The 27,229-nt window shown below is 44.9% G+C and overlaps 1 protein-coding gene across 3 annotated transcripts in view; it reads right to left on the reverse strand.

Annotated features, from left to right (window-relative positions):
- UNC5B (unc-5 netrin receptor B) overlaps nt 1-27,229 on the reverse strand; it is a 156,590-nt gene that overhangs the window by 39,328 nt on the left and 90,033 nt on the right. For all 3 annotated transcript variants that reach the window (XM_059729901.1, XM_059729902.1, XM_019484343.2), the window contains exon 2: nt 4,789-5,010. In XM_059729901.1, the coding sequence (XP_059585884.1) occupies nt 4,789-5,010 (222 nt within the window). The remainder of the gene's footprint in view (nt 1-4,788; nt 5,011-27,229) is intronic.

Here is a 27,229-nt window from a genome sequence, read left to right on the forward strand (position 1 = left end):
GGGATTTTATGTGGAATTGCTCAAATGTCAGTTAAACACGCACTTTCCTTTACTGAATGGCTGTGGAGAAGCAGGCCAACAAGAATTTACAGAATGAAGTCAACTCAGAGTTAAGACTAGGGAAGAAAAATTTATGGACAACAAAAAGTCTAGACTGAAATACTGTGCTATAAGTCAAAGGGACTGTAGGTGAGATGAGATAAGATTTTATAGATCTGATTGGGGGAAAACAGATTGCTTAATAAATTAAGCAAAGGATTAAATGAATGATTTCAGAATGGCTGAGCATACCACAGGCTTTTACAATCTGCCTTCAACAAGAAAACACAGTAAAACAATTGGGCAGTTTTCAACAGACAGGTAAATGAATACTTGGAAAATACAAACATATATGAATCAGCTGGTCGATAGCTATCACTGATATTTGATTTTAAAAATTTGTGGAAATCTTGAGAAATACTGATTGAACGGAGAAAAGACAATGTAGTGATGATCATCTGAGAAGCAAGAAGAGTGAGCCTGACAGTTACTCTGCTTACAGTAGAGTATTAGTAAGAAAAAAAAAGAAGAGGGAACCTCCTGCCCCCCTCATTAAAGCCTAGCAGGGTCATGAACAATGAACACAATTCATATATTTTAAGGACAGAAGTAATAGTGGTCACAGAAGCTCTGGAAGCACACCCTGTAATTTCTGTGTCCAACCCATGTCTTCTGTAATGAGTAGCTTTTTAATATATATATTCCATCTTCCAATCACGACTTCAAGTGATAATGACTCCATCACACTGGTGGGTTTAGAAAGAACAGATATAACATGAGGAACCTGACTGGTTTTCGGCTGCCGGACAATTACAAAATCAGTGACAGAAATGGTATGGAACCTCAAGTGAATCAATTGATTAAAATCTAACTAGTGGTCCCAGCTAATCAATAGCCAATACCAGATTTTCAGAGGAAGAGGCGAGAAACCCTGTAATGGATAACTATGGAATATTACAACCCTAAGGTAAGTTTTCCCTTAATCCAGGCTGCTAGTGGTTGACATATGCTCTGATGCGTGAGAGAGTTTATATCCCCTCATACCCATTTTAAATCCTATCTGTGAATGTTCTCATTATCCATTAAACATCTAATCCTTTTGTGAATCTGACTAAGCTCTTGGCCTTTATGATACATTGTAGGAATGAGTCCTACAGGTTGATTATGCATTGTGTAAAAAAAGTATTTCCTTTTGCAGTTTGAAATATGCTGCCTTTCAATTTCATTAAATGTCCTCTCATTGTTGTATAATGAGAAGCACATGATCTACCTACTCTGTGCCATTTATTTTGTACTCTCTACCCTCTGATTCATCTTTTCTCTGAATAAAACAGCCCCAAACTTTTCACTCTTTTCTCAAATGGAAATCTTTGTCTGCCTCTAATCACTTTCATTGCCAATTTCTGCTTTATCTTTTTGAGAGAGGGTTAATAAAAGTGGTCCAGGTAAGGACATATTATTGGTTTATACAATGACAATATACAAGTCTCAGTATTATTTTCTGTCCTATTCCCCATGTGGACTTTTTGCATTTTTGTTTGCCAAGAAACACTGAACACAGCTTTTTATCAAGCTGTCCACCCTGACCCCATGTCTTTTCTCCCTGTGAGACTCCAGTTAATTTAGAGCTCTGAAACAGGCCTGAGTAATTGTGGGTAGCTTTTGATGACCATCACCTTATTTTGGACACCACTGACTTTCATCAGCCATTGTGACACCCATTCACCTAGCTTTGTTAGTTTCTTCTAAGGTTTTTCAGGGTTTTCCCTAGACCAGGGGTGGCCAACCTGCAGCACATGTGCTGCACGTGGGCATTCAGTAAAGAGAGCACAGCACTCTGTGTAGCAGAGTGGGGACAGGATGCTGCTGAAAGAGGAAGTGTCATTGCCAAGAGCCACTATTCCCTGGCCCTGCAGCCACCACCAAATTCAGGGCTTTGGATCATTTTCTGCCATATAAAACTGAAGCAGTTGCAGGGCCAGGAAAGGGTTAACCTGGCCTCTGATGCCCTCTCTTGCAGTAGCACCCTGCCTCTCTACTCTACTCCATGAAGCCAATGACATCGGATAGAAATTGCATCCCAGATTCCTGTACATGCTTCTGAAAATTCTGCCCAAAAGTCTTCTGAATGCATTTGACCAGAACTGTTCCCAGTGCTTTCTCCATTGTCAATTTTTGCCATGTTAACAATTGAGCATGTAGTCTAACTCTCATTTTTCTTCCTCTTAGCTACTTTCTGATCTGTGCTACAGTATTTTACTTCTTTCACTTCACAACTGCTTAGTTTCTTAACAGCTTCTTGTGAGTTACGTTATGAAAGTCCAACTTTATCCACTGTTTTGTTGACATTGGTACCTTGGAGAAGAATAATTTTCATCTACAACAGCTATGCTAGTTTGATTTCTCCTGCAAAGGTATTGACCATAATTATATTGTGGTTACTGCCATTAACTGACTCAATTACAGTAACTTCTTGAATAGACTTGTTTGTTGCATAGGACTAAGCTGAGAATGTCTCTGTTGTGTGTGCTTTAGAACCACCTGTTCCAAGAAGCAATTGTTTTAAACGTGCTGATGAATTGCTTTTTGGTGGGGTACAGCAAGGGGATTTGATAGGTCCACCCTTATTTAATATCTTCATCAATGATCTTGAAGGAGCAACAATTCTATTAAAATTCACAGAGGATGGAAAATTGAGAAGGGCTGTAAATAGCAGTGAAGACAAAGAAATCATAGAAAATGACCTAGTAAGATTGGAAACATGGGCAGGAAATGATAAAAATGAATTGGAAAAATACCAGCTAATACACCTGTGGGAAAATAATCTCAAACATAGATGTACAATGGAAGGAAGAAAAATTAGGAAGGAGTAAATATTGAAAGGGACTTTCAGATGATAGAGGAGTGCAAATTAGCTGTTAGCTAGAAAGAAGATATGGCAGCACAAAAGATCAATGCAATTTTGGGTGGAGTATACAGACATCATGTTATACATAATGAAGGTCACAGTCCTTTACTCTTTGGTTCTTACGTGAATATTCCCTCCAACAACACATTCAATCATGTACAGTCCTATCTCAGGATATACTAGATATAGTCAAGAGCAACAAAAATGATCACTGGTTTGGAGACATTTATTTTGAGGAAGATTAAGCAAAATGAAATGTATATAGCTTGAATAAGCGAGGATTAACAAAGTGAAACTTTATCAATCTCCAAGTAGTTGGATGGGAGAGACAGCCAAGAAGAACAGATGCTTAATTTGATACAAAAGGAAAGTAGAAAATAATAGGAAGGAATCAAGAGAGGGCTGGATAGAACAGCTATAAGTACAAAACAGGAACAACTATGTTGGCCAAGAGATGAGTTAGACAACTGTGTAGGTCAATTCCATTTCTTGATTGGATGATACAGTGAGCTGCATTGTGACCTGATATGCTTTGTTAGGTTGCTACTACTTGATGGTGCGCCGTGACATAAGGATGCAGCATTAACACTGACACAGGGGCCCAAAGATGGAAAAGTGACATCACGACACAGCATCACAATGACTCAAGTTGATGACTTTGCTCTGTAGAACACTACTGCCTTGACCACCTGCTCCCAGACTTACTTTCTCTGTGCCAGTCCAGCCCATGCTTTTCAGCAGACGAAAGGGCAATCTGTACAGACAAGGCCTCCCTCCAGGCAGCCAACAAAACACAAACTAGTAAATAGTCAGGAGCAATCATAGTCTCTCTCCAGGACAATTGCATCCTGAGTTATTAGAGCCTATATTAGCATCACTAAGGGCTCAGTTCATTTGCCACCTCACTTTACTGATTACTGCAGAGGCAAGCTAGCATAAAAGCTTTTAACTGCTTCTTGTGCTTTGAGTCTTATACCTTGTTCATTTCTTATGAGGTAATAGGTCCTCTCCTGAATTTCAGAAATATGTAACTGTAATGGCCCAGGAAGAGGTTTCTAGAGGCCTCTGGTAGATGTTACCCTTAAGACGTGATTAATCAATTAATTGCTTCTTAAATAGTGGCCCAGCGACATGTTCAGGGAACTAATGGTGCAATCAAATGGGAAATAAGCCACTATATTTTCCCACAAAATATATGTTATAATTTTGCAGCAGCTTTCCATTGCACTTTAAATTGAATATGTGAAAGGGTCCCTAGCATGCAGCCTGAGCTGCATGGCAGGGCTCTGGGACAGGCCCAAGTGCAGTCCCAGGACTGGGACCCACAAACAGCTGATTGTTGGTGTCACCTTTGGCACTGTGCTTGAATCTCCAACTGGCCCTCGACTGATAGTCCAGCCCAGCCCCAGGACCACACTGGTTCACCAGGCACCCAGATTTCTATTTACTGGTGCAGGGGGATCTCAGGCTACCCCTGCACTGGGAAGTAGTAATGGCATGATTTGGATCTGATACTGTATCTCAAAAGCATGTGTCATGCCAGGCATGTGTGACATAAGAGGAGGTGCAATTGTTGGGGTCAGAGAACAGACATCATCATGCCATTAAGTGAATGTGCTCCAGGGACCCAAGACACTTGAAGGGGAACCATCCTGTAAGATCACCACTGAAAGTGATATTTAGAAGTGTATCATTATTCCTCCATTGCAATCATGCCTAAAAAATGTGTTTTAAATGCCATTGTGTTGCAGACAGCATAGCCTTTATAAAGACAGAAAGAAATGAAGAGAGGGGAAGGAAAAAGATAACTGGACCAGAATGGGTCTGCAGTGGTTTCTCACCAGTGACCTCATCCAGGCTCTCCTTTGTGATATGGTCGTTCTGGTTGACCCACTCGCCATTGCACTTGAAATAGATTTGGGTGGCAGGGTTGGCTCTACAGATAAGCTCCACAGGCTTGTTCTTGACAATGTATGCATCCTGTGGCTCCAGCAGGAAATGGGGGAGGGTCTCTGCAGGGGCTGATGGGAAAGAATCTGGAAGCACATCACCATACTCAATTCCTGCAAAGAAAGTGAGAGAAGAGGGAAAAGAGTTACTCCACTAAGTGTGCTCTGAAAATACTTCTGCAAGCTGCATAACACAAGTCAAAACCAATTAGCTCTTTGTTTAACACATCACTGCCAACTCCTCTACTAGTGTTACTTTCACTTCACATAGTTTGAAAAACCTTCTTAAAAGCCTGAAAATAATTACTTTCTTCTTGATTTAATCCTTCCCCTGTTTATCGCTCAAATATCCCAGGCATAGAGGGCAGAATGGCTGCCTTCACCTTCCTTCTTTCTCAGATGCCTTTACCAGCGATGGAAGGAGCAGAAAAATTACTGGTTTATCTGTTGGCTAAGGAGCCTACAGGGAGAGCTCTCTTCATAACTTTCAGTGTGCCACATTCAAATGGTGGAACTATAACCAAACAGAGCCAGCCCAGGACCCTTAAGACATTGCAGAAAGACCCCTGTTTTGGTACTTACTCCTGGACTGTTCAGGACAGAGGACCCTACAGGTCAGGCTTTAGAGGATGTCACTACAGTGACATGGTCTGACTGATACAGGGTATTCATGGGCTTAGGAGGAGCTGCATATGTTGTACCTTATCCAGTGAGGGAAGACTTACAGGAGAAAGGGCACTATCCCTTGGTTGTGACAGGGACGAGGTAGTGGGGCTGTTCTCAGAGAAGAAAAGCAAATACTTAGAAACACATGGGGACCTTTTTTGTTAGGTTATAATAGTTGTAAAGGCACTTATGACCAACAACACTCTACCACCCTGTCATAACTGGGACCATGGTGGTTCCTGTGAGCTATTGCACCTATGGTTCTGCCATGTCCCCGCTTACGTCCAGTCATTCTGCTTATGAAAAAGAAAAGTGGCATTTATACTGGTACTGGACCCCTGGTACTCCACAGGTATGACAGTTCTGTGGGTCTTGCCAGGTGAAGGTACTTGCTGTGGTACAAACGGCTATAGAAAATATGATGCACCCAGGACTTGTGGCTGGAGCTTCATGTCAGAGCTACCTCATTGTTTCCACAAATAGTAATGTGAATACAATGTCAAGACATGCAAGGCACCTGAGGCTGCACTGAAGAGACATACTTGAGAGACAGATCTAGAAGTCATGGAAGAAGATGACAGGGATTTAAAAAACCGCATGCTGCACCTAAAAGCTGAAATGAGTAGGAGGCTGTTTGTCTCATCTTCTACCCGGTCTTCTGTTCCATGTCAGCTCTTTATAGGTCTCCTTCTCTGAGAGTGAAAGCAGAGGGTTTGGCACTGCTCCAGAGCCTCCGATACCACAGGCTAAAGGAATGCATCGGTACGATCCAAACAAAACGCCAGCAGGGCTAGCATTGGGAAAGCTGACCACGACCATGACATAAATCACATAGATTTCTCTTTAGTTTTTAGACAGAGCTGTTTTTTGGATTCCACTGGTCCCAGTGCCAGCCAACTCTTCCACAGTTTTTGCAAACAGGCACATTTCTCTATGCTTTTGATTTGATTCTCTCTCTCAAAAGAGCATACACACAATGTTCACACTATCACACAAATGAAGAAAAGAGGTTTTGGAACAGCTATAAATATAATCTAAAGAAGTAATTTCTTATTTTTTCTACAGCCAACACCGTTGAACTGATAATGGATTTGACCTCAATGAATTTTGAATCTTCATGATCTCTTGCTCACATCAGCATGACTGCTTCTATTGTAGCCATGCCATTTTCTTTATAAAACAGGCATACAAAGACAAACAGACCCTAGAACACTTGAAGAAAAGACTACACTTGATCTGAGCCTTCAAGAGGCTGAGAAGCAATTAGTCTCGTCTCTTGTATTAGTGTGTCTTGTCTCTTGTATTGGCATGTCTTGTATTCGTGTATTAGTGTATATGCGTCTTGTCTCTTGTATTAGTCTTGTCTCTAGAGACCAGAAGTCAGGTATGCAGGTTTGATCACAACTTTAAGCAGTATGCAAAGTTTAATGGTATTGATCTTAGTGGATACCTACACATAGATGTAATCTTAAAACTGCAGAACTCAGGTCTCAGATGCAGAAGCCAGGCTGCACGGTGGAAGTGTGTGTGGCTCTAACCACTGCTGTCGCTCCAGAACTTTCCTGGACCCAAAACTTAAATTAACAGAATCATGAGCCTCATCTGTTCAAAGATCATGAGTCAGGTTCCCAAAAATATCATGATTATTTATGAAAATAAAACTGGGGTTTCTTCTACTTAGCTTTTTAATTCCTAGGCCTTCAACTAACATTGGGCCACAATGTTACACAACTAACAGTAGGCCACATTTTCAGGCTTTTCTTTGTACATGAAGGCCACGTGCTAATTTACTTAAACAGCAAGTCTTGGCTTTGGGCACTGGTGTGTTAAGGACAGTATTTAATATCACCAGGCTGGTGAAAACATCACTAGATCTGTCCACAGTGAGGCAAACCCCCTCCTTCCTCACCTCTGGTAGAAAGCAAGGGTAAAAAAAAGGGAGATCCCAGAGCACTGAAAAATATATGGGAAATAACAAGGAAACAAGAGAGGAAGTGGTCCAAGAAAGCCCAATGACCAAGCTGCCTCCCAAGCAAACATAAACGAGTGAAAAAACACGCGAGGTCAATCGTTTAAAATCCATTTAGGAAAATTGACTTTCCATTTCCATTTAACACAGCACTAAGGGAGAGCAGTAGGACATTTGTCATAATCCATTAACTGCTCTTTTGGAAACAATGAATTAAACTTCAGGCTAATTTCTCTCTCTCTCTCTGGCTCTTCTCCTCTCTGCTACTGCTGCTGGCCATTTCCTCCCTGATTTCATTTGCAGGTCTGTAATTTTCTCAGCACCCTACCAATTGCACTGGGACACGGGGTAATTAGGGCATACAATGCCCTCCTGGCGTGTAGTTGCAATCTGCTGCTCAGCTCAAGCGCCAGGCTGCCGGCTGGTGCCTCAAACCATCACAGTGGAAGGAGAGACGAAACAAGCTGGTGGGGGGAAGAGAAGGAGAATATGTTTTTATGAAGATCAAAACATGTGGCTAAAATGTAAAGTTCTCCAGAACTGCAGGATTTCATAAATAGATGTCCTGTCTCCTAAATCCTACCAGTTAAGAAAGCACCAGTGTGAGGACAGAAGACCATATATTCTGGCAGCTTTATATCTTGTCTCATAAATAAAGGCATCAGTAGCAAATGCATCAAGGTCCCCAAGAGAATAGCCAGCCCTGAGAGACTAGGGACAGAAATTACACAAACTGGTATATGTGATCAGAAACCGGTTCAAATCTGTAACACAACAGAAGTTCAGTGCATTTAAATTGTTTTCAAAATGGCTGAAACCGATTTAAGATAAACCTGAATGGCTGTAGTATCAGACGTAATTGATTTAAATTAGCTTATTGAATTTCTGTCCCAGATCCCCTCCACATTCAAGTTAGCTCAGTCCCCCTGCATCTCAGCATGCTTTGCACCTCCCTTACAAACTCTCCCTTGCAGGGTAGACAGGCTACCCTTGGCCCAAGCTGTCTGCTCTAGCATCCCCCCATCTTCTGGCCTGAGCCACTGCAGGCATGTGGCTGCATTTCCCAAATCAAAAGTGAATGTCTGTTCAATTGCTTATCAGTTCAATCTATGCAATTTAGACTAACTTGCAAAAACTGAATCGATTCAGCCTCAGGCTTTTCAACTGTTTGCACTTAGACAGAGAGACAGAAGTGAGGGGCTCCCTCATAAGTTAAAGGGATCAGGAGCAAGGGGATTTGGGCAATGTATCAGCACTCAGGGAAACATGCCTGAGGGAAGAATCAGGGTCAGCTGCAGGAATGTAATCAAAACTGCTGACCACATTAATACCATATGTGACGCTATTAATGGAATGCATGATTTAACCACTGCAGCATGATATTGCAGACCACAGCCCTTTGCTAAGAGCTCCAAACCCTTGATGACTCACAACTGCCAGGCACAACAAGGTTTCAGCCGAACAGTGGGGCACAGAAACAATTAATAAGTACCATAAACATGGTTTCTGCCCTGCATGGTGTTAAGAACAACTAGTACAGGGGGATGGAGAAGAGCTACATGGAAGACTCTTTCCTACTGCATTAGTCAGACGACTGCTAACTCACACCATTGCAAGGCAACCAGCCTGTGATAGTAAGCCAGTCTTGTTTCAGCAGGAGGAACATTGCCTCTCCGCTCAAAAGTCAAACACCACTTGTAGTAGCGATACAGTTCTTTGAGGTCTTGCATCTAAGCACTGGCCACCCTCTGCTTGTTTAAGCCAGAAACAATAAGCAGGATGAAACATGCAAGCATAAGCACAAATGTACTAGCAAAGCACTGAAGAGGAGGCTTTTACAACCAAGCCACTATACCGTCTTGTACGCCACTAGTGAGTTGAAGTGAGGCTCTCCTGGTCCTACGCATGCAGCCATTATCTCAAGTTCTTTTTCCTCCTTATAATTCTAAAACAGCAGTTCAATGGCTGCCTTAGTATTACTTTGTGCCTTATACTGAGTCCTGTTTCACACATGGTGAGACCCTGAAACACAGAGGATCTCACCTTTTTTAAGCTGCTGTTTGATACCGTGTTCAGCAAGTAACTTACAAGCCCTTTGATGCCACCATCCTAGATATTTTTGGCAAACAGGAATGACTGAGTAGAACTGAGTGAGTAACAAATACAGCCAATGAAGCTAACTTAGCATTAGTGGTTAAGCCTTTCCTTTTAAAAAAAATAATTCCTCTAGCATTTTTCATACTGCAACCTCAAACTTCTTAATACAGCCTTTGCATCTCTGCAGTGCTACTATTCTGCTTTTCCCCTTATAGAGGCAGGCAAAATGTCATGTGGCACATCAGTTGGCCAGTGTAACAGTGCAAGTAGCTCATTGATAGGGGGAAGAATAGAAACCAGGTCTCCAGACTTCTCTAGTAACTTTACTATTCCAGAAGTCGTGAATCTATGTACTGGCTGTTTACTCACATAGGCATACGCAGAAGTCCTAACAAAGGAAAGGATCACAGGTGAAATGAGTATAGTGTCCTCAATCAAGCCTTTACTGATATCTCGAAGTAGCATAAGTTTTAGCACAGTTCATCCTCACTAGTAGGCACAGCCCATGAGAAACCTCAGACTGGAGTAAGGGGTATATCTCAAGTAAGGAATGAGGTGCATTGATAGTGGGGACTGGAAACTGAAACAGCTAGTAGCAGTTAATTTGGACTGAAGTTCAGAGGTGAGGTCCATTGTGACAGCTTTGTAAGTGAAGCCTACACAGCACCCAACTGGCTCTACCGATGGCACTTCCTGTTCCTGAGACCCAGTATCCACCTAGCATAAAAATCAGCCCCTCCACCTCACCTTCCCACCACAGGGGCTCATAGCCTAGATCGGTAACATGCTCCACCTCCCTTCCATGCTGCAAAAACACAGATACACACATAAATATCGATTGGTGCGTGCTCTGCTTCCCTTTCGTCTGCCTGTGGAAAGGACCGTTTATGCTCTTTGCCTGAGCTGCAGGCTGTTTTTATGACTTTGTTTTACAACTATAATGCCAGGATCATTTATAAAGCAGGTTTGTATATAAAGAATGTAAACATTTGAAATCCATTAGTCTCTTAAAGTGCGTCTGGCAGAGTTCCCCCCCACTCACTTCCCTCCCCTGCCCCTGGTAATCTCCAGTCCTCTCCCAGGCATGGCTGAGGGGAATTTCAGAAGATTACAAGTACTTAAAGATATATTATCCCTGGCCAGAGTTGTAACGCAGGCCTGAAGCTACCGATTAAGTTTCTCGCTGCAGTGTATGTGCCAGTTGTTTGTTTTTTTTTCATTTTTTAAAGTAAGATTTAAAACCCCAGGTCAGGGGCAAAGAGCACAGCAGTTTAGAAATTGCACATGCACAAACCTCTGCTGAGGAGGGCACTTGCAGAAAGACAGGGATAGTTGTCTCCTAGTTTACAAGGTTCTTTCATCATCAGCTTACACATAAGACCAACTCCTACCTAAAATTCATGGAAGGGTCCCAATGTATATGCATCAGCCCCATGACCCACAAACCCAGCTCGCACAGCAATCAGGGAGGTGAATAAACACACTATCAAAAGTCACCGCTCAAAGAGCTTTCATCTTTGGGCTGTGATGTTGCATCATGACAGGATCATGCTGCATCACAACATCATACGCTAAAGCAACATCCCAAACACAAATGTTTCCATACCCCTATGCAGCATTGCTTTGTGCTTGCCTTTTTCTCATAATTTGAGCATAACATAGGCAGCAGGCCAACTTTAGTACAGAACACCTTGCAAATCATTCTGGCATGAGCAAGGGGGCCCATTGTTAACCAAACTGAAATCAAGACATTTCCCTTCCCCAGCAAGACACTTTGCTTCTTTGTTGATTATAATTGAAGATTTGGGTCATCAGAGAGGATTTTGGAGAAAAAAAATTACCGATGACTCATGGCAAACGCAGATAAAAAAAAAAATCAACAGATTTGTGACTCATTCTTGATTATTTGTGAAAAGGATTTGTGCTACTTCTGTTGGAGATGTTTCTACTCTCTCTTTCTTCCCTGCAGCTCTGCAAGGACCTAGGAGGGGAGCAAAGACAGCTCATCAGGCCCCTGCTTGGGGCTCAGCAACAAAAACACTCCCCCAAGGTAGTACCTCTACTCCCATGCCTTCCTGTGACCAAACAGCAACCCTCATTACAGTATAGGAAGCACTTTCTCGCTCCTCATATACGAACCAGATTCATCTAGTGCCTGATATTCAAGTCCCATTTCACATCTAGGGGATAGGATCTGTAGGGCATGTCAACACTGCTTTCTGCTCAACATGTTTTCACAGTACTGGAGTATAGGCAATATAGTCCTAAAAAGAGATCCACCTAGATGCAGAATTCAGTTTTAGGGAGGTTTCTTGCCATAGCAGTCAAACCGGATTAACTGGCAGACAAGGAAGGAAGCTGAGTGAGAGGTACAAAGGGGACATTCATGCAGTGAATTGGCACTTTGGTTGGGACTAGGCCGCAGAACCATCTCAATCCTTGTCTCTAATTCTAAATACTAGACCACACCATCCCCTTTCCATCTGCATGCATCAGTTCAGAACTATATTGCCAAGGTGTTTGGCCATCCTTAGTTTTTCAAGGGGAAGGGGTGATTTTTTATTTTGATGATGATAGTGTATTTTACCTCAAGTCTCCCTGTTCCCTCCATACTCTGGTCTTACATAATGACCTTCTCCATGCAGATACCACTGAGCTCCAAGGAGCTATCATGATTAAGCAGCACAGAGGGAGGAGGAAACTGGCCCTGCCAGGCCAACAGCTAGCCAGGGCTGCCCCTGCCACCTACTGCAGCTGGGTTTAAGGGAAAGCAGCTAGTTTCCCCACAGCTTGTAGAAAGCTTGCATATGTCATTGACATGAAAGGGTAATAAAAGTCCATCCTCCTCCCCACCACCCCTTACACCAGCTTCTAAAGTGTTAAAATGTGTTAATTCCCTGACCTCCCCCACTTCATTTTACAATATATTTGGTTCATTTTTCCCCTCCCCAAAATAATACCAGGGTCATTTACAAAGCCGATTTGTATATAAAGAATGTAAACACTAGAATTCCATTAGTCTCTTAAAGTGCCTGCTGGATCTGTCAATACCCGAGTAGTGATAAACCCAGCAGAACAAGCCTCCACCTGAGAGATCACACAACTCTGAGGACCACCATTAACCTTAACTAAGGTAGCCAAAGCCCTGTGTCCTTGGCACAGCTTCAGGGAGGTCAATCTCTGCTTACATTGAGATAGAACTGCAACTAAAAAAGAGCTTTTCTGTCTTCCTTTAGAAAATTGAAGAGAAACAAAAAGCCATGAGACAAGATCTCAGGTGGGCACATACACACACACTTCCTTGCTTTCCATTTCAGCTATTGCTCACAGACAAAAGTGAAGAGACTGAATACACGAAGTGGCAGCTCAAGCCAGGCTCCCTGGCCCCTGTAATGCACCTTTTATTTCTCTATTACTTAAAGTAGGTAGAGAAGGGGGCAGGAGAAAAAGGTAAAGAGAAGAAATAACTGCTAGCAATCTTTATTACGATCAAGCAGCAGAGTTCTTCAACCCCCAGCCGGCTTGCAGCTCTGGGAAGGGAAAGCGTGTGCTATTAACCTCCTCACTCCTCCTTTCACTGCCATGAATCTAATAGGCTGTCGCAGCCTGGACACAGACAGGAGGCTTCCAGTTCTCTCACATTTCATTACAGAACCAAAAGATATGAGACAAGATACAAGCCTCAGTGGATAACAGATTCGGTGAGGCTTGCTTTCCCATGATTGATGGCTGGGCTGTTCCCATGAATTGTATGACCCTAGTTAAAATATGGTCATTTTTCACTCAGGATGGGGTGACTGTGGTCCTCAGACTGCCTTCTGGAGTTCTGACCGGTCCTTTTGTTTCCCCCAACTTGAGCTCTTTCACTGCCTCCCAGGTCATGACCACCAAGCTGACCAAGTCACTGGCACTGCCCGTGGTTTCTCTTGCTCTTTTCCTATGGCACACTGTAGTCTTTGAGGGGTTTGGTCTTCTACACTAAGTGGCATAAAATGGGTATAAAGGTATTGGGGGGTGTTTTTTTTGCCTTGTGGAGTGCTGGTAAGGAGGGAGGCTAGAGTAGATGTTCTTATAGACCCTTGTAGGTTTAATGTCTATGCCATGACTACTTCTAGTGGTAAGGCTCTGGACTCAGTGACCCACAGGGTCCCTTCTAGTCCTATATTCTTGTGTAAGCTCCTTCATCAATTATGAATTCAGTATCAAGCTGTGGGAACTCACTGGGTACCACAAAACATGCGTCTGCTGTGGAACTTGGAGGGTACAGACAAGCAAAAGAGTTACAGTGAGCTGATCTGGGGGAGAACCTTAATGAATGTAAGCTGCTCCGTGGTAAGTGTCTGTGTGTGCCTGAACCTACCCAGTGGCAAATGAAGGGTAAATGAAACAGCTAACATACTGCAGGGTAAGAGCAGGCAGACGCTTGTGGACAGTTGCGGCAGAGCAGCTGGCATGCAGAAAGTCTCTGCCTCCTAACTCACTGTAAATTGTCTGCCTGTTGAAACTCTGAATAAGCAAAGGCATGAGGAAGAAGTCAAATATAGGCCCCAGGCACAGTCACACGGAAAACTGGGACTCAGAGCTACCTCCTTCTCCCAGTTCTGTGCTTCATGCTTTGCATAACCTTTGAGGTATTTATGCAAGGGCAGCACAGCCCAATGGGCAGAGGATACTTCCACTTCCTGTGGGTATTTCCCATGAGATCTCCAAAAATCTGTTTGGGTTTTAGTGGCTTTTAGATTCCTGCTCAGTTTTGAATTCAAGTCAGGGATCAAACCTTTAAAACAGGAATGTAAGAACGGGTATCATCCACCATTGGCTTTGCTGTGTAGGTTCCAGATCTCAGAATTCACAACAGTGGTGGTGATTGCTAGAAGACTTTGATTTAGACCAGGGGTGCTCAGGCCTACCCACCAGACCCCACCTCGGCCTGTGAGCCAGATCCAGCACCCATGTCTTTTGATCTGTGGGACTCTCCACGGTCTGAAAGTTTGGCAGTAGGGAAGCAATGCCACTTCCCCTGATATCAAATTTGTGGACCCATGGGCCCTGTGTGGTAGATTAGGCACACAGGGCAGTGTGAGGCCTGATCCCCGTGTGTGGGGCCCAGCAGTACCAGGTCTCAGAGCCCAATCCCAGCATGTGGGAATAGTTGGGGACAGCACAGGCCCAATTTCAGTGCTCAGGTGGCAGGGGTTAGTTAGAAGGGGGCAGTGCAGGGTCCCAGGTCCTGACCCTGGCACACAAAGGTGGGTGGGCTTGGCACAGGGCATGAGCTGGCACATGGGGGCCCTAGAGCCAATTCTGGCATGTGGAGCTAATGTGGAGGGTGGGAGGGAGGGGGGCAGCCATGGTCATGCAGAGCCCTATTTAGGCATGCAGGCTGGGCAGAGGCAGCATAGGGCCCACATCTAGCACGTGAAGCTTGATCTTGATCCAGGCCTGTGTACTGGCCCCATGCCACTATCCTGACCCACAGGACCAAAAGACTGAGCACCAAGAAGCGGTGTGAGGATTGGGCTTAGAAATTCACCCTAACTAGAAGCAGAAAAAAAATCAGGCTCTGGGTAACATTCACATTGTGATTGCCTTGCTGAATCCAAATCCCACAGTACTTCCTAAGCAAGAGCATGGCTGGAGCAGAAAGCTTACCTCACAGCTTGCTGGAAGTTACTGTAGCTGGTGCTCTTTACCACCTAGTGTAAATCAGAGCAGGTTCTAAAGAGGCTAAAGTGGTTCTAATCACATTCAGCTTTAAGACAACCTTCCCATCTCAACTCCACACTTGTGCCAAGCATCACTATATAGCTGCTGTGGGTCTGGCCCAATAAGTCTAGATAAAAAGAGAAGAAACCCCTAGGTACAGAAAAGAGCTCAGATCCAGGCAGAGAGCATTTCCTACATAGGTTATTGGTGTTTAAATGAGCTGAAGCCAGGGGGAGAATGGGAGCTTGGGATGACGGGGAGGGGAGCATTCTGCTGGGGGAAAAAAAGGGAAGGGTACCATGCTGGGCACATTTATCATAAGCAATCAAAACAGCCTTTCATAACCCCTCCCAACACTCGCTAATTCCAGCCAGGCCTGGCCACCCACTGCATGGGAAATCTCTTGCATTCTCTCTGCTCAGTGAACACACTCAGGGGAGGAAAAAATCCATTTATTAAGGGAGAAAACACACATGAACAAAACAACCTCTTTCCTTTTACACTAGCTTCATCATGAGTGAAAGAACTGAGAATCCCACTGACTCTTAGTATAAAAAAGGAAAACGAGTGAGAACTTAAGAAAAAAGAAAAAAAATCAGCATCAAATGGAAGCTGAGTGGGGTGGAGAAAGCAAGGTGCTCACTATAGTAGTGCACCTTCTTCTTGCTACAGTAGCAATCCCTCTGGGAAGAATTTTCTATCCAGACAGAAGTCATCAACCCACCAGCTTTTCAAGCCATGTCAATAAATAATAAGGAAGTAAGGGCAGGGAGAAGGACAGCAACAGCAAACTGCTTGAAAAGGGAACAAGATTCACTTACAGTTGCAGACACAACAGCTACAGATACCACAGATAGAGAAAGTGAGGGCACAAAGCTTTTTCCCTTCACTTCTGCCATTGCCCCTTCCAGCAGACAAGACTTACACAAGCCTGGAGGGTAGAGAAGCCAGGACAAGCAGCCAAGGAATGGCAAGCTATGAATGGTAGTAGGAGGTGAGTGGACTAAGAAAGACTCCACCTTGTGCTGAGCTAATAACATGTGTTGGTCCTGCAAGAATTGGGTAGCACATGTTATATGCACCTAGGCATATAACACGATACTCTGGAGCACCAAACGGGTGGCTGGCATCAAAGGGAAGCTTTTTTGCATTTCCCTGTAGTATGACCCTGACCAAGGCTTGGTTGGATGCTGGGAAGCTGGTGTTTCAAGAAAAGCTGAGATGGAGAGTGGGGATGAGGAGAGAACCATTTCATTTGCTTGGAGGCAGCACAGGGGGCATTCCCCTAATCCTGAACAGTGGCTGGAAAGAAAGGCAGGAGACGAGGGTGATGGGTGCCTGGTCCAGCCTCCCCCTCTCTCTGCTTGATTGGCACTGTTCCTGATTCCTTCTTTTCCATCTCCATAGAGGAAATATCTGGTGTGAAGACAGGTTCACATTCCCCCTGGTGTGAGTACACTGAAGTCAAAGGTATATCAGGGCTGAATCTGGCACTCCCAGGTCCAGGCATACAGGGCAATGAATTACAGAGCTGAACCATCCAGTATCTCTTGTATGCCCCCTACACCTGATAAGCTTCATGATCCTACTCAAAAACACAGTGTAAACACAGCTGTCTACCCTGGCAGAGGGAGACAAGGCAGAAGTGACAGCTTCTTTCGTAAAGAGCCCCTTGCGCACAGTCATTTCTCTGCAGGCATGTCAGGCAAAATGTGCTACCCTGCCTTGTTTAAAAGAAAAGATACAATGTTGGTTAAGGTTTAAGCCTCTCCCTAATGCAATCAGATTCATATTGCGCATGGCAGCCACTCACTAACAACACTAGCAAAGCCCGATTAGAGGATCCAAGCACTGTGTGCTATTTCTGACACTGCTCTGACACCACTCAGTCTGGTCCAGCAATTCCAGTCTTCCAGCTCCTTGAAATTAGACTACCAGTCACAGACTGCAAGATTCCAGCAAACCTACGTGTACCTTGTAGCTTCAGTGAAACCAAGCCATTAGAAGAGAGAGGATAAAATATTTAGGCTCAGTGCCTGCTCTGTGTGAATTGATTTTCGCCATAGAAGCAGTACCAGGACATTTTATGGTCTTGTCCACATCACTTCAAATCTGTTGAGGGATAGTGGTCCCACTATAATTAAAATACAGATAGGTTTTGCATTACAGATGAGAAGAAACTGTAGCCTAATAGCATTCCTTAACCTTTTCAACCCTCTGCGATCATGCAAGGTAGTTTTTACCATTTACTTGAGACCTAAACATTTACAGAAACAAGAGAGAGAAAGAACGTTGGTAAACAAGATGGCCCAGGTTACTCATGAGAAGAATACTGTTTTCTGAACCTAGGCATCTAGGATGCTTGTGTTTCAACCTGAAAACACTTCTCTCTCTCTCTCTCCATCTCTTTCTCATACTCCTCTCCCCCCACAACCTTTTTCCTTTTTAAATACTATTAGCTAGTGAAAAATTATTAAGAAACTGATTTACAGAGGGATTTTCAAATGCCTAAGTGATTCAGAAGCACAAGTCCCAGCAGTTTTCAAAAGGAATTTTGCTCTCATGTCATTTGGATACTTTTGGAAACCCTATCTGAAACCAATGTCCATGTGTTAAAAAAGGTATGATTCACACCTATATGCCCACTTCCCTACCCCAAAACACACATGTGTTTGCAGGCTAGATTACACCCTTAGCTTCCTTTTTGTTTGCCTCGCCCATTTGTGCTTGCTGGGGTGTAGCCAAGGACTATCCTAAAAAGTCTTTAGAATAAAGGACAGACAATTATATATGGAAGACAGGCACACAGACAGACACACAGGTATAAGGATGAGAGATTCTTATACACATATATACTGTGAATTTATAGTTCTGTTCAGACAAGCACCCTGAATCAACAAACTAATAATTATTTTTGAGGACACTGCACTGACTGTAATCACTGTCTCTCCCACACACATTCACCAGGGTTCCAGCCTGACGTCTCAGGCTGAGATATTCAAAGGTTTCAATGGGAGGTGATTGTCTCATTCCCTTTATTCCTTTTGTAAAATTACAGTCTTTAGAAACCACAGTACTCTACCCTATGCCATGGGCAGAGGAAGGCCGGGGCTTAGCCCCCCCCAAGTCAATTTCATGGTAGCCGCTGATAGTAGCAGCACCACTGCACCGCTGTCCTGCAGCACCTGGTGCCACTCAGCATGCAGTCAGGTCAACGCCCCACATGCACTCACCTCTGTGCAGCTCCACTGCTCCAGTGCCACTGCCATATCCCACTGTTGCAGCACTATGCCCAGTGCCCCCGCTGCATGCTCCTCCAGCCCCCCCCAATAATATTTTCTCCCACTGCCTATTTCCTATGGTCCTTTACCTATATGGGCAATTATCCTATTCAAAAAGGGGGACACACCAGTACACAACCACAGAGGGTGCAAGCATAACTTGCTGTTTAGTGCCTATTACACAGGCCGACTCCAAGTTTGATCTACAATTAATATAACTAGGGTACAATGCTCAGAAAAGAGCAGGCTCTTCAGGTTAGGGAGGAGCATTCCATTCTTTTAGGTCTGGAAGTCCCCAAGTCAATCCCCAGTGAGTTGTTTGTGATAGTGGTCATCACTTAAAGCAGCAGATGACGGGTCTGTTGTTGGTACTTGCTGCTAGGATACAAGGGTAACTGAAGTAGCTGCACTTGCAGTGTTTGGGGCTTTTGTCTTTTTAATAAGAGTCACAGTTCTGTTACAAGCTTCTAAAGCCTCTGACCCTCCCCCCAAAGTAACTTTCTATCAGGGAGACATGCCAGTACTAGAGACTGATCCCTCCCTGTGGTCCTCTGCCCCTGTTCTCACCAGCTAGGCACTATCAAGCAGATGTGGTCCTGTGCCTCAGAGGGAGCTGCATTTGAGTCATTCTGCTTCATTCATGTTGCGCGACATTTGCCAAGAGCTTTAGGTTCTTTCTGGATGAAGTGTTTTATAGAGACGTCAATCATTATAATAACCAAAAATGCTCTGATGTGTAGGGAAAAAGACACATTTTTGACAAATCCACTTAATGCTATAGAACCCAATTATTTTTTCCTAGGGAAGAAGTTTTGAAGGACGCGTTTGTCAAGCCACATAATATTCCCCAACATGACACTGACTTCCAGCAGTTACAAAACTGGGGCCAGTGACAAGAAGCAGCCCTTTCTTTCCTTGTTTCAATGAGGATTTCCTACTAAATCCATACTTCAATTGCAGCAAATCTTTTACCAGGAAAAATCAGTTTAAAGAATCAATCAAAAGGCTGAATTCAGCACTGCATCATACAAAAGATGGCTTCTTGTTTCTGCACTGATATAAGGCACTACTGTGTGTCAGGGTTAATAATCTGAGCTGGCAAGATAATAAAGTGTGAAACCAAGTCAAAGGGAAAATTTTCTCTCATCTTGTCCCCCTTCAGGACCAGGACAACGATCACGTCCATGATCAGGATTTAGCATACAGGATTTAACAGTGTCTGGCTCAGGAGACAGCCTGCTACCGCACCATTATAAGCCCATTTTCAGGAGTCATGAACTGGATCCACCTGGTCTCCTTTCTCTGTATTTTAATACAGTGTAGTGATTTAACCACCCTCATTTTTTAGGATTATTTATTTTGTGAGGGGGAAATGGGGCGTTAAAAAAAAAGGAAGAGAAACTAATTCTTCCCCTCCTTCCTGACAGAGGAACAGAACACACACACAAACTATTGAGCCAAGACTAAGGACTACAAAGGTCCTCTGTCCTTGCAGAGTTTTGATTGTTTTGCCCTATACTGTGTTTGCACTTCACCAATACCAGCAGGTCAAGGCCTCTATCCCCCCTTGCCAGCTATCAGCCTATTCAGTCTAGGGGACAATCCCCACAGCAAAGGGCACTGAAAAAAAAAGTGGGGAGTGGGGGAGAGGGAGTGCCAGGGTCCTGCCTCAGGACTTCATTGTGGAGAAGGGAAGAGAAAGGCCAAAATTAAAGGAAGGAAAAGAGGGGGCGGGCAGGGAGTGAGGGAAGAAAGGGCTTCAGTACGTGCCACATATCAATAGACACTGCTCAGTACTTTCTGCTACATTTGGCAATTTAGTGGCTCTTTCTAAGAGGCAACAAAAGACTGTCTGGCTTCTGTAAACAAAGTCCTTTTTGCCTCACTGACCTCACTTTAACATGCAGCTCTCAAGAGTGCTCGATTGGGTGAGGGACAGCAAAAATGAGCATGTAAGTCACAGACCCCACACCACCCTAGTGTCTGCCCCTGTACTCCTGCCCAAATAGATAGGCACCGTGACCACATCATGGTTCTATTCAGAGCCACGCCACGTTTCTCCCAGAGCAGAAGGGAACAAACACCACCACAAGGCGGTAGTAGAATGGGCCTCTTTGCTCCATCCAGTGACTTGATACAGTATAAAGGGGACTGAGAAATGTGTTGCTGCAAGGTTTACCTTTCATGAAACTTCCTTATTTGGTTCTAATAAAAGTGAGAAACAGATGTCACAGATCCAGGCAAAGTGTTAACAAGCAATATGCAAACTCTTCTGCACTGCTCTTTCCACAAACTTCAATACTGACCTCAGGCATCCACAACTCTTGCCAGCCATGGTCCTACACACAACTCTAATGAGTCTCTAATCCAGGATAGACAATACATCAAAATATATTTTTTTTACACTTATCTATAGTGAGAAGCAGTCATCCTGCCACCCTCAGTCTAAGTGGAAAATAGGGCAGTGGCAAATATCCACTGAGATATCATAGAATCATAGAAGTAGGGTCAGAAGGGACTTTGTAGATCTTCAGGTCCGACCCCCTGCCTGGGCAGGAGGGAAACTGGGCTCAAGTGACCCCAGCCAGGTAGGCATCGAGCCGCTTCTTAAAGACCCCCAGGGTAGGAGCCAGAACCACTTCCCTTGGATGTTGGTTCCAGATCCTAGCCGCCCTAACTGTGAAGTAGTTCTTATGGATGTCTAATCTAAACCTACTCTCCAACAACTTGTGGCCGTTATTCCTTGTTATCCCGGGGGGGCGCTAGGGGAAACAAGGTCTCCCCCAAACCCTTCTGGTCTCCCTTAGTGAGTTTATACATGGTCACAAGGTCCCCCCTCAGCCTTCTCTTGTGAAGGCTGAACAGGTTCAGGTCTCATAGCCTCTCATTGTAGGGTCTGCCCTGCTGTCCCCGGATCATGCGGGTGGCCCTCCTCTGGACCCTCTCAATGTTGTCCACATCCCTCTTGAAGTGGGGTGCCCAGAACTGGACACAGTACTCCAGCTGTGGCCTGACCAGTATCGTGCAGAGGGGGAGGATCACCTCCTTGGCCCTACTTGAGATGCACCTGTGGATACACAATAGGGTCCGGTTAGCCCTGCCAACCGTGACCTCGCATTGTCGGCCCATGTTCATCTTGGAGTCAATGATGACTCCAAGATCCATTTCTGCCTCTGTGCTCTCAAGAAGGGAGTTTCCCATCTTAAAAGTGTGTTGCCGGTTACTACTGCCCAAGTGCAGCACCCTGCACTTGTCTGTATTGAAACGCATACTGTTTTTGTTAGCCCACCCTTGCAACCTATCTAGGTCTTTCTGCAGTCTTTCCCTCCCTACTAGCATGCCCACCTCACCCCAAATTTTGGAATCATCAGCAATTTTGAACAGGTTGCTTTTCACCCCATCGTCCAAATCGCTGATAAAGAAATTGAACAGTGCGGGCCCAAGGACCAAGCCCTGGGTCCGCTGCCCACTTCCCCCCAGGTCAAATATGACCCGTCCACCACCACCCTCTGAGAATGACCCCTCAGCCAATTTGCAGTCCATCTGACCGTGTAGGCATCAATGCCACAGTCACCTAGTTTTTTAATGAGGATGGGGTAGTCAACAGTGTCAAAGGCCTTGCTGAAGTCCAGAAAGACTACATCCATGGTGACACCTGCATCCAATGCTTTTGTGACCTGATCATAAAAGGCAATCAGGTTGGTCTGACATGACCTGCCCCTAATGAAACCGTGCTGATTGCCCCTCAGCATCATCCCCGATGCCGGCCCATCACAGATGTGCTCCTTGATGATCTTCTCAAAGAGTTTCCCCAGGATTGAAGTAAGACTGACGGGCCTATAGTTGCCCGGGTCCTCCCTCCTCCCTTTCTTAAAGATGGGTACCACATCGGCTATCTTCCAATCATCTGGCACCTGGCCTGAGCACCACGAGTGCTCGTAAAGCCGTGCCAAGGGCCCAGCAATAACCCCTGCTAGCTCCCTCAACACCCTGGGGTGGAGAGCATCTGGACCTGCTGACTTGAACACGTCCAGCCCCTCCAGAAGCACTCTAACCCGGTCCTCCTCAACCTTAGGTCTTGAGGCGTTCCCCTCGAGTCCGTCTTGAAACACGGTGCAGGAATCCTGGTCCCTGCACAAGAAAACGGAGGTGAAGCTTCACTTGGGAGCACACACCCATATTCAGCCACTGTATTGTAGTTGCAAAGGAAATCTTATCTCTGCTGGACAGGAGGACTTCCACTGTGCAATATTTCTGGCTAATTGCTACTGCAAACAACATTATCTACTCAAAATGGTGCAGTGCCAGAAGATGGTCCCAGGGAAATGGGGCACAGCTATAGACTGAAGACCATATTCCCCCTCACTCCTCCCTCCCCACCCCCCACACATGTGGAAATGAAGCACAGTTCAAGGCAGCCCAAGGATGCCTTCATCTCCTCAGGTGGATGATGGATTGTCAAAAGCAGTGATGGAAAATGACTATGGAGGTGAACAGAGAATTATAACAAGAGGGCTACAGAGTAAGATTCATTTGGAGGTAAGTGAAGATGTAAAAGTGCATATGCACCAACCACCACTGAACTAACCCATTTGATGTGGGTCCTGCCTGTATGAGATAATTATGCAATAGTTCTGACTGCAACCATCGGTTAGATGCCTTGAGGCTAGGCGGCCTTACTGTGCCCAACCCTGAAACCTCACAGCTGCACAGCAATCACCAATGCAAAGACCAAGACTTGTTCTGGCATGTGGCTACAGCCTAATAAGTTTCCCATATAATGACTGACCTGCCTCTATCCAATCACTTATGGCCACAAGGTGAAAAGGTCCTTTTACCTTTTCATTTGTCCCCTTTGCCCATTGACCTTATTTGCATGGGTGTTTGCTTCTCTGCTTGTGGGCTGAACTGTGCCACAACTGACCACCCCTGGTCAAACACGCTGCGCTGCTCCCTAGGCTCAAGGACCAGCTGCACGTTCTATTACTTTGCTCAGTTTGCCATGGCCTTCATTTTTTCAGTTGGCCTTAGACCTTCTTCCATGTTTCCTGGAGCCTTTGCAGCTATTAGATATCACCGGAAGTCTCAACCTTTACTCAATGCGAGCTGCTTGGCTACGGGCTGATCAAGGCGTAGCAGGGGTGCGCAAAGCGAGCCCTATTCAATTCAGATTTGGATTCAGCCCGAATCAGGGACAGTGATTTGATTCACTGATTTGGATCGCTGTCCCTGATTTGATTCAGCCAAATCCGAATCTGAAGATTCAATGCTGATTCGGAGAATCAGTGATTTGGACACAGACCAGCTTTAAATGTTTTTTCTACATAACTTGAGGTACCAGGTGTGGCTTGTGATCACTGTGATGCTGGGGTAAATGGAGCATCCCACAGGAGTGCAGGGGGCGGCCCTCCACATGTTTGGTGGTGAACCTGGATGTGGACCAGAAGTACTTCCACTTCACTTCCGGGTCTACCAGGGAGCATGCGGGGAGCCCCCCTCCCCCCCCCATGGCTCCCTGGCTCAGCAATCAGCCACAGGGGGACCCCAGGTACCACCCCAGACCCAGGAGGCATCAGTCACCAAGCTGGGGGACGCGGGGGGGCCCCCTGGCGCACTCTCCGGCAGATCCAGAAGTGGACTGGAAGTGCTTCTGGTCCAATTCTGTGTTTGCTGCTGAGTGCGCTGGGGAGCCCACCATGCTTCTGTGGGACACTCCATGCACCCCAGCATTGCAGCATCCACGAGCCACCTGGTACCTTGAGGTACGTAGAAAAAAACATTTAAAGTGGTCTATGTCCGAATCGCCGAATCTTTCCGAATATATTCGGAGGTTTCTGATTCAATTCAGAAATTCGGCCACCAAATCAGGCCAAATCGAACCAGGGACCAAAGCTTCGTGCAGACCTGTGTAGCAAACTAGTTCAGAGGTTACTGCCTTTCTCTGGCACTTTTTGCTGCAGTCAGGTCAACAACTCACAGAGGAATAAGCAGGGAGAGAGATTTTGAGGCAAAGTGGCTCCAGGTTTCTTATACACCACTCAAAACCAAAGCACAAAGAATGAGGAAATTGCACCTTGGAAGTCTGAAGTCTCAAGACTGAGTATGCACTGAAATATTGGTTTTACCTCAGTGAGGAGGTATGAGTTTGACACAAAAATTACAGGGCATGGTTCCAAAGCCATTGTTATACGTGGGGTCATATGAGAGCAGTGATTTTCAAGCAGGGTGCCACAGCACCTTGGGACACTGTGATATCCCTGTAAGGGTGACATGTGGTACTTGGCAATATCAGCACTGTCAGGTGTGCAATCATGTAGACATCATTCAAAGGTAAGCCCAGAGCTTTCAAAAAGGAATCCAGAGTGCTAAAAATATTCTGACCTGTTGTGGTCTTCTTTGCAACAGAAGAATTTATCTATTATTATTCCATTGTCACTAAATGAGAAAAAGCTAAGTTGGCCTTTTCCGAGGGAAGCCTTGAGTTTAAAACAAGGGGATGCCTTGAGTTTTAAGAAGGTGAGAACCATTGGACTGGAGGATCAGGATGGTCACTTCTGCCCTTAAACCAATGAAAAATGAAAAGAATTTCAGAGGGGAAGAGAAAGACTCTCCCTTTTCCCAGATACTCTTTTTCACTCAGACAGTAGGAGAAATGTTGGTGCACAGAGTATTTGATGGGATGCATGTTACACATTTTAATCTGCTGGGTTTGATCCAGATTATCTCAACATCTGTTTCCCAGTGATTTATTTGCAGATGTTTGCAGCCAGAACTCTCAACTTACAAAAGATAGAGGACCTCAAATAACAATACTCCAAGGAATCTGTTGTGAGGAATGACGGGGGGAGGAGTCTAAAGCCAATAAAAACCTCTCCCTCCCCAGCATACCTACAAGCACACATACACACACAATGGGTAACAGATTCAGAGAGCACCCCTGCAGACACCTGTTTGCTTTATGGGCCACAGTTCATCTCAATTGCCTTATCATGACAGGCAAACATGAGCAGGAAGGTGTTAAAATCATCTCTCCAGTAATTATTCTTCTTCAAAAATACAGAAGATTATAAAAGCATTTGTGGCTGAAAATCCTGGTGCCCATCCCTTACTTTTCTTCTACCCCCATGATACATGAAAACTGGGAAAAAAGAAATACAGTGTGAGGATTAAGCAGAGAGCTGGGAATCAGGACACCTGGGTTCCCTGTCCAATTTTCTAAATCTCTTGCACAGACTTGGAAGCTTAATCTCTATGATTTGTTTCCCACCAACGCCATAGGGATAAGAATATTCCTCACAGCACCAAGTAAAGCAGTGGTGAAACTCATTCTTTGCTGTAAAGCACTTAGAGCTCTTCAGATAATTTCTGTAGACATGAACAGTACGATTATAGCTTGCGTGCGGCTACAGAGAAGGGAATGCACCTTACTCTCAAATCCTCAGAATTGAATGACAGGGCCACTGTCTCTTTAAAGCCAGACTTGCAGGCCTGTTCTAGTCCTTGGTTTTATTTCAGAAAGCGCTTCAAGGTGCCTGTGGAAAGAAGGAGCAGGACTCTCTCTCCACCCTCTCCCAGCCCTCCTGTTGCCTCCAGGGGAAACATATATACAGACTCATTTAGGGATTACTGCTGTTGCCATTTCAATTTAAGCAAATTACAGTGCAGAATCATTACATCTTACATTCCCTCTGCCCTGCAAGCAAGACCATTGTTACCAAGGGATGGAGAAGGAAGAGCGAGATTCCTTCTTGGAGCTAAGATATCAACTGGTCATGCATGCCATCTCCATTATGTGCATGAAATGGATGAATGGTCAGGGGAGGGGAGGCAGCACAAACTGTCACGAGAGGAGACAGTCTTTGGACCACAGGGACAAGAGATGCAGCCCATCTCCTTCCTAAGTCTCTATTTGAAATGAACAGATGAACAATTACAGACTCTTCCCTGCCCAAGAGCTCCTTTGCTAAGATACCACAGGCACTGTAATGGGCAGGCCAGGCCCAAGCTAGGATGCCAGGATCAAGCACAGTTCCTAAGTGCCTGCCTCTGGCTGGGCTCCTATGGCTTAATGACTACAGGTTCAGGCAAGTCTTGAGGTTAAGTCTTGACTGAGAGAAGCAATACAGGCCCTTGTAATCTAAGCTGAGTCAAGATGGTCACCTTTACTTTCAAAAAATAAGGCTGTGGCAGTCGCGCCTCTGCATGCTGGGGGGAAGAGGGGAACGCTTAACAGTATATTGACCAAGTAAGCACCATCCCAGATTTGTTGCCTGACAGCCACTAGCAGCTCAGGCTGACTTGTTGAATCTGTGATGCAAACTCCAAGGAAGTTCTAGACTTCTAACCCTTGGGTTTTGGAAGGCTGATGCTCTGGTGTGCTTCAGATCTGTTACACCAGTGCATAATCTTTATTTAAATAATTTTCCCTGATCTACAGAAGCTGTCCTAAAATGTGATGAAGTTCCTGAAGAGCCCCATGCAACTGTCCTAACACAGGGTCCCCCCACCTGCAGTCACTCTGCCTTCTGAAATGATCTCATCAGCTCTGGCAGACTAGCAATATCAGACCAAGCAGCACACCTCAAACAGAGGATGTCCAGATGTTATAAAACAA

The sequence above is a fragment of the Alligator mississippiensis genome, chromosome 6 (assembly GCF_030867095.1).
Source record: "Alligator mississippiensis isolate rAllMis1 chromosome 6, rAllMis1, whole genome shotgun sequence".
In the NCBI taxonomy this organism is placed as follows: Eukaryota; Metazoa; Chordata; order Crocodylia; family Alligatoridae; genus Alligator; species Alligator mississippiensis.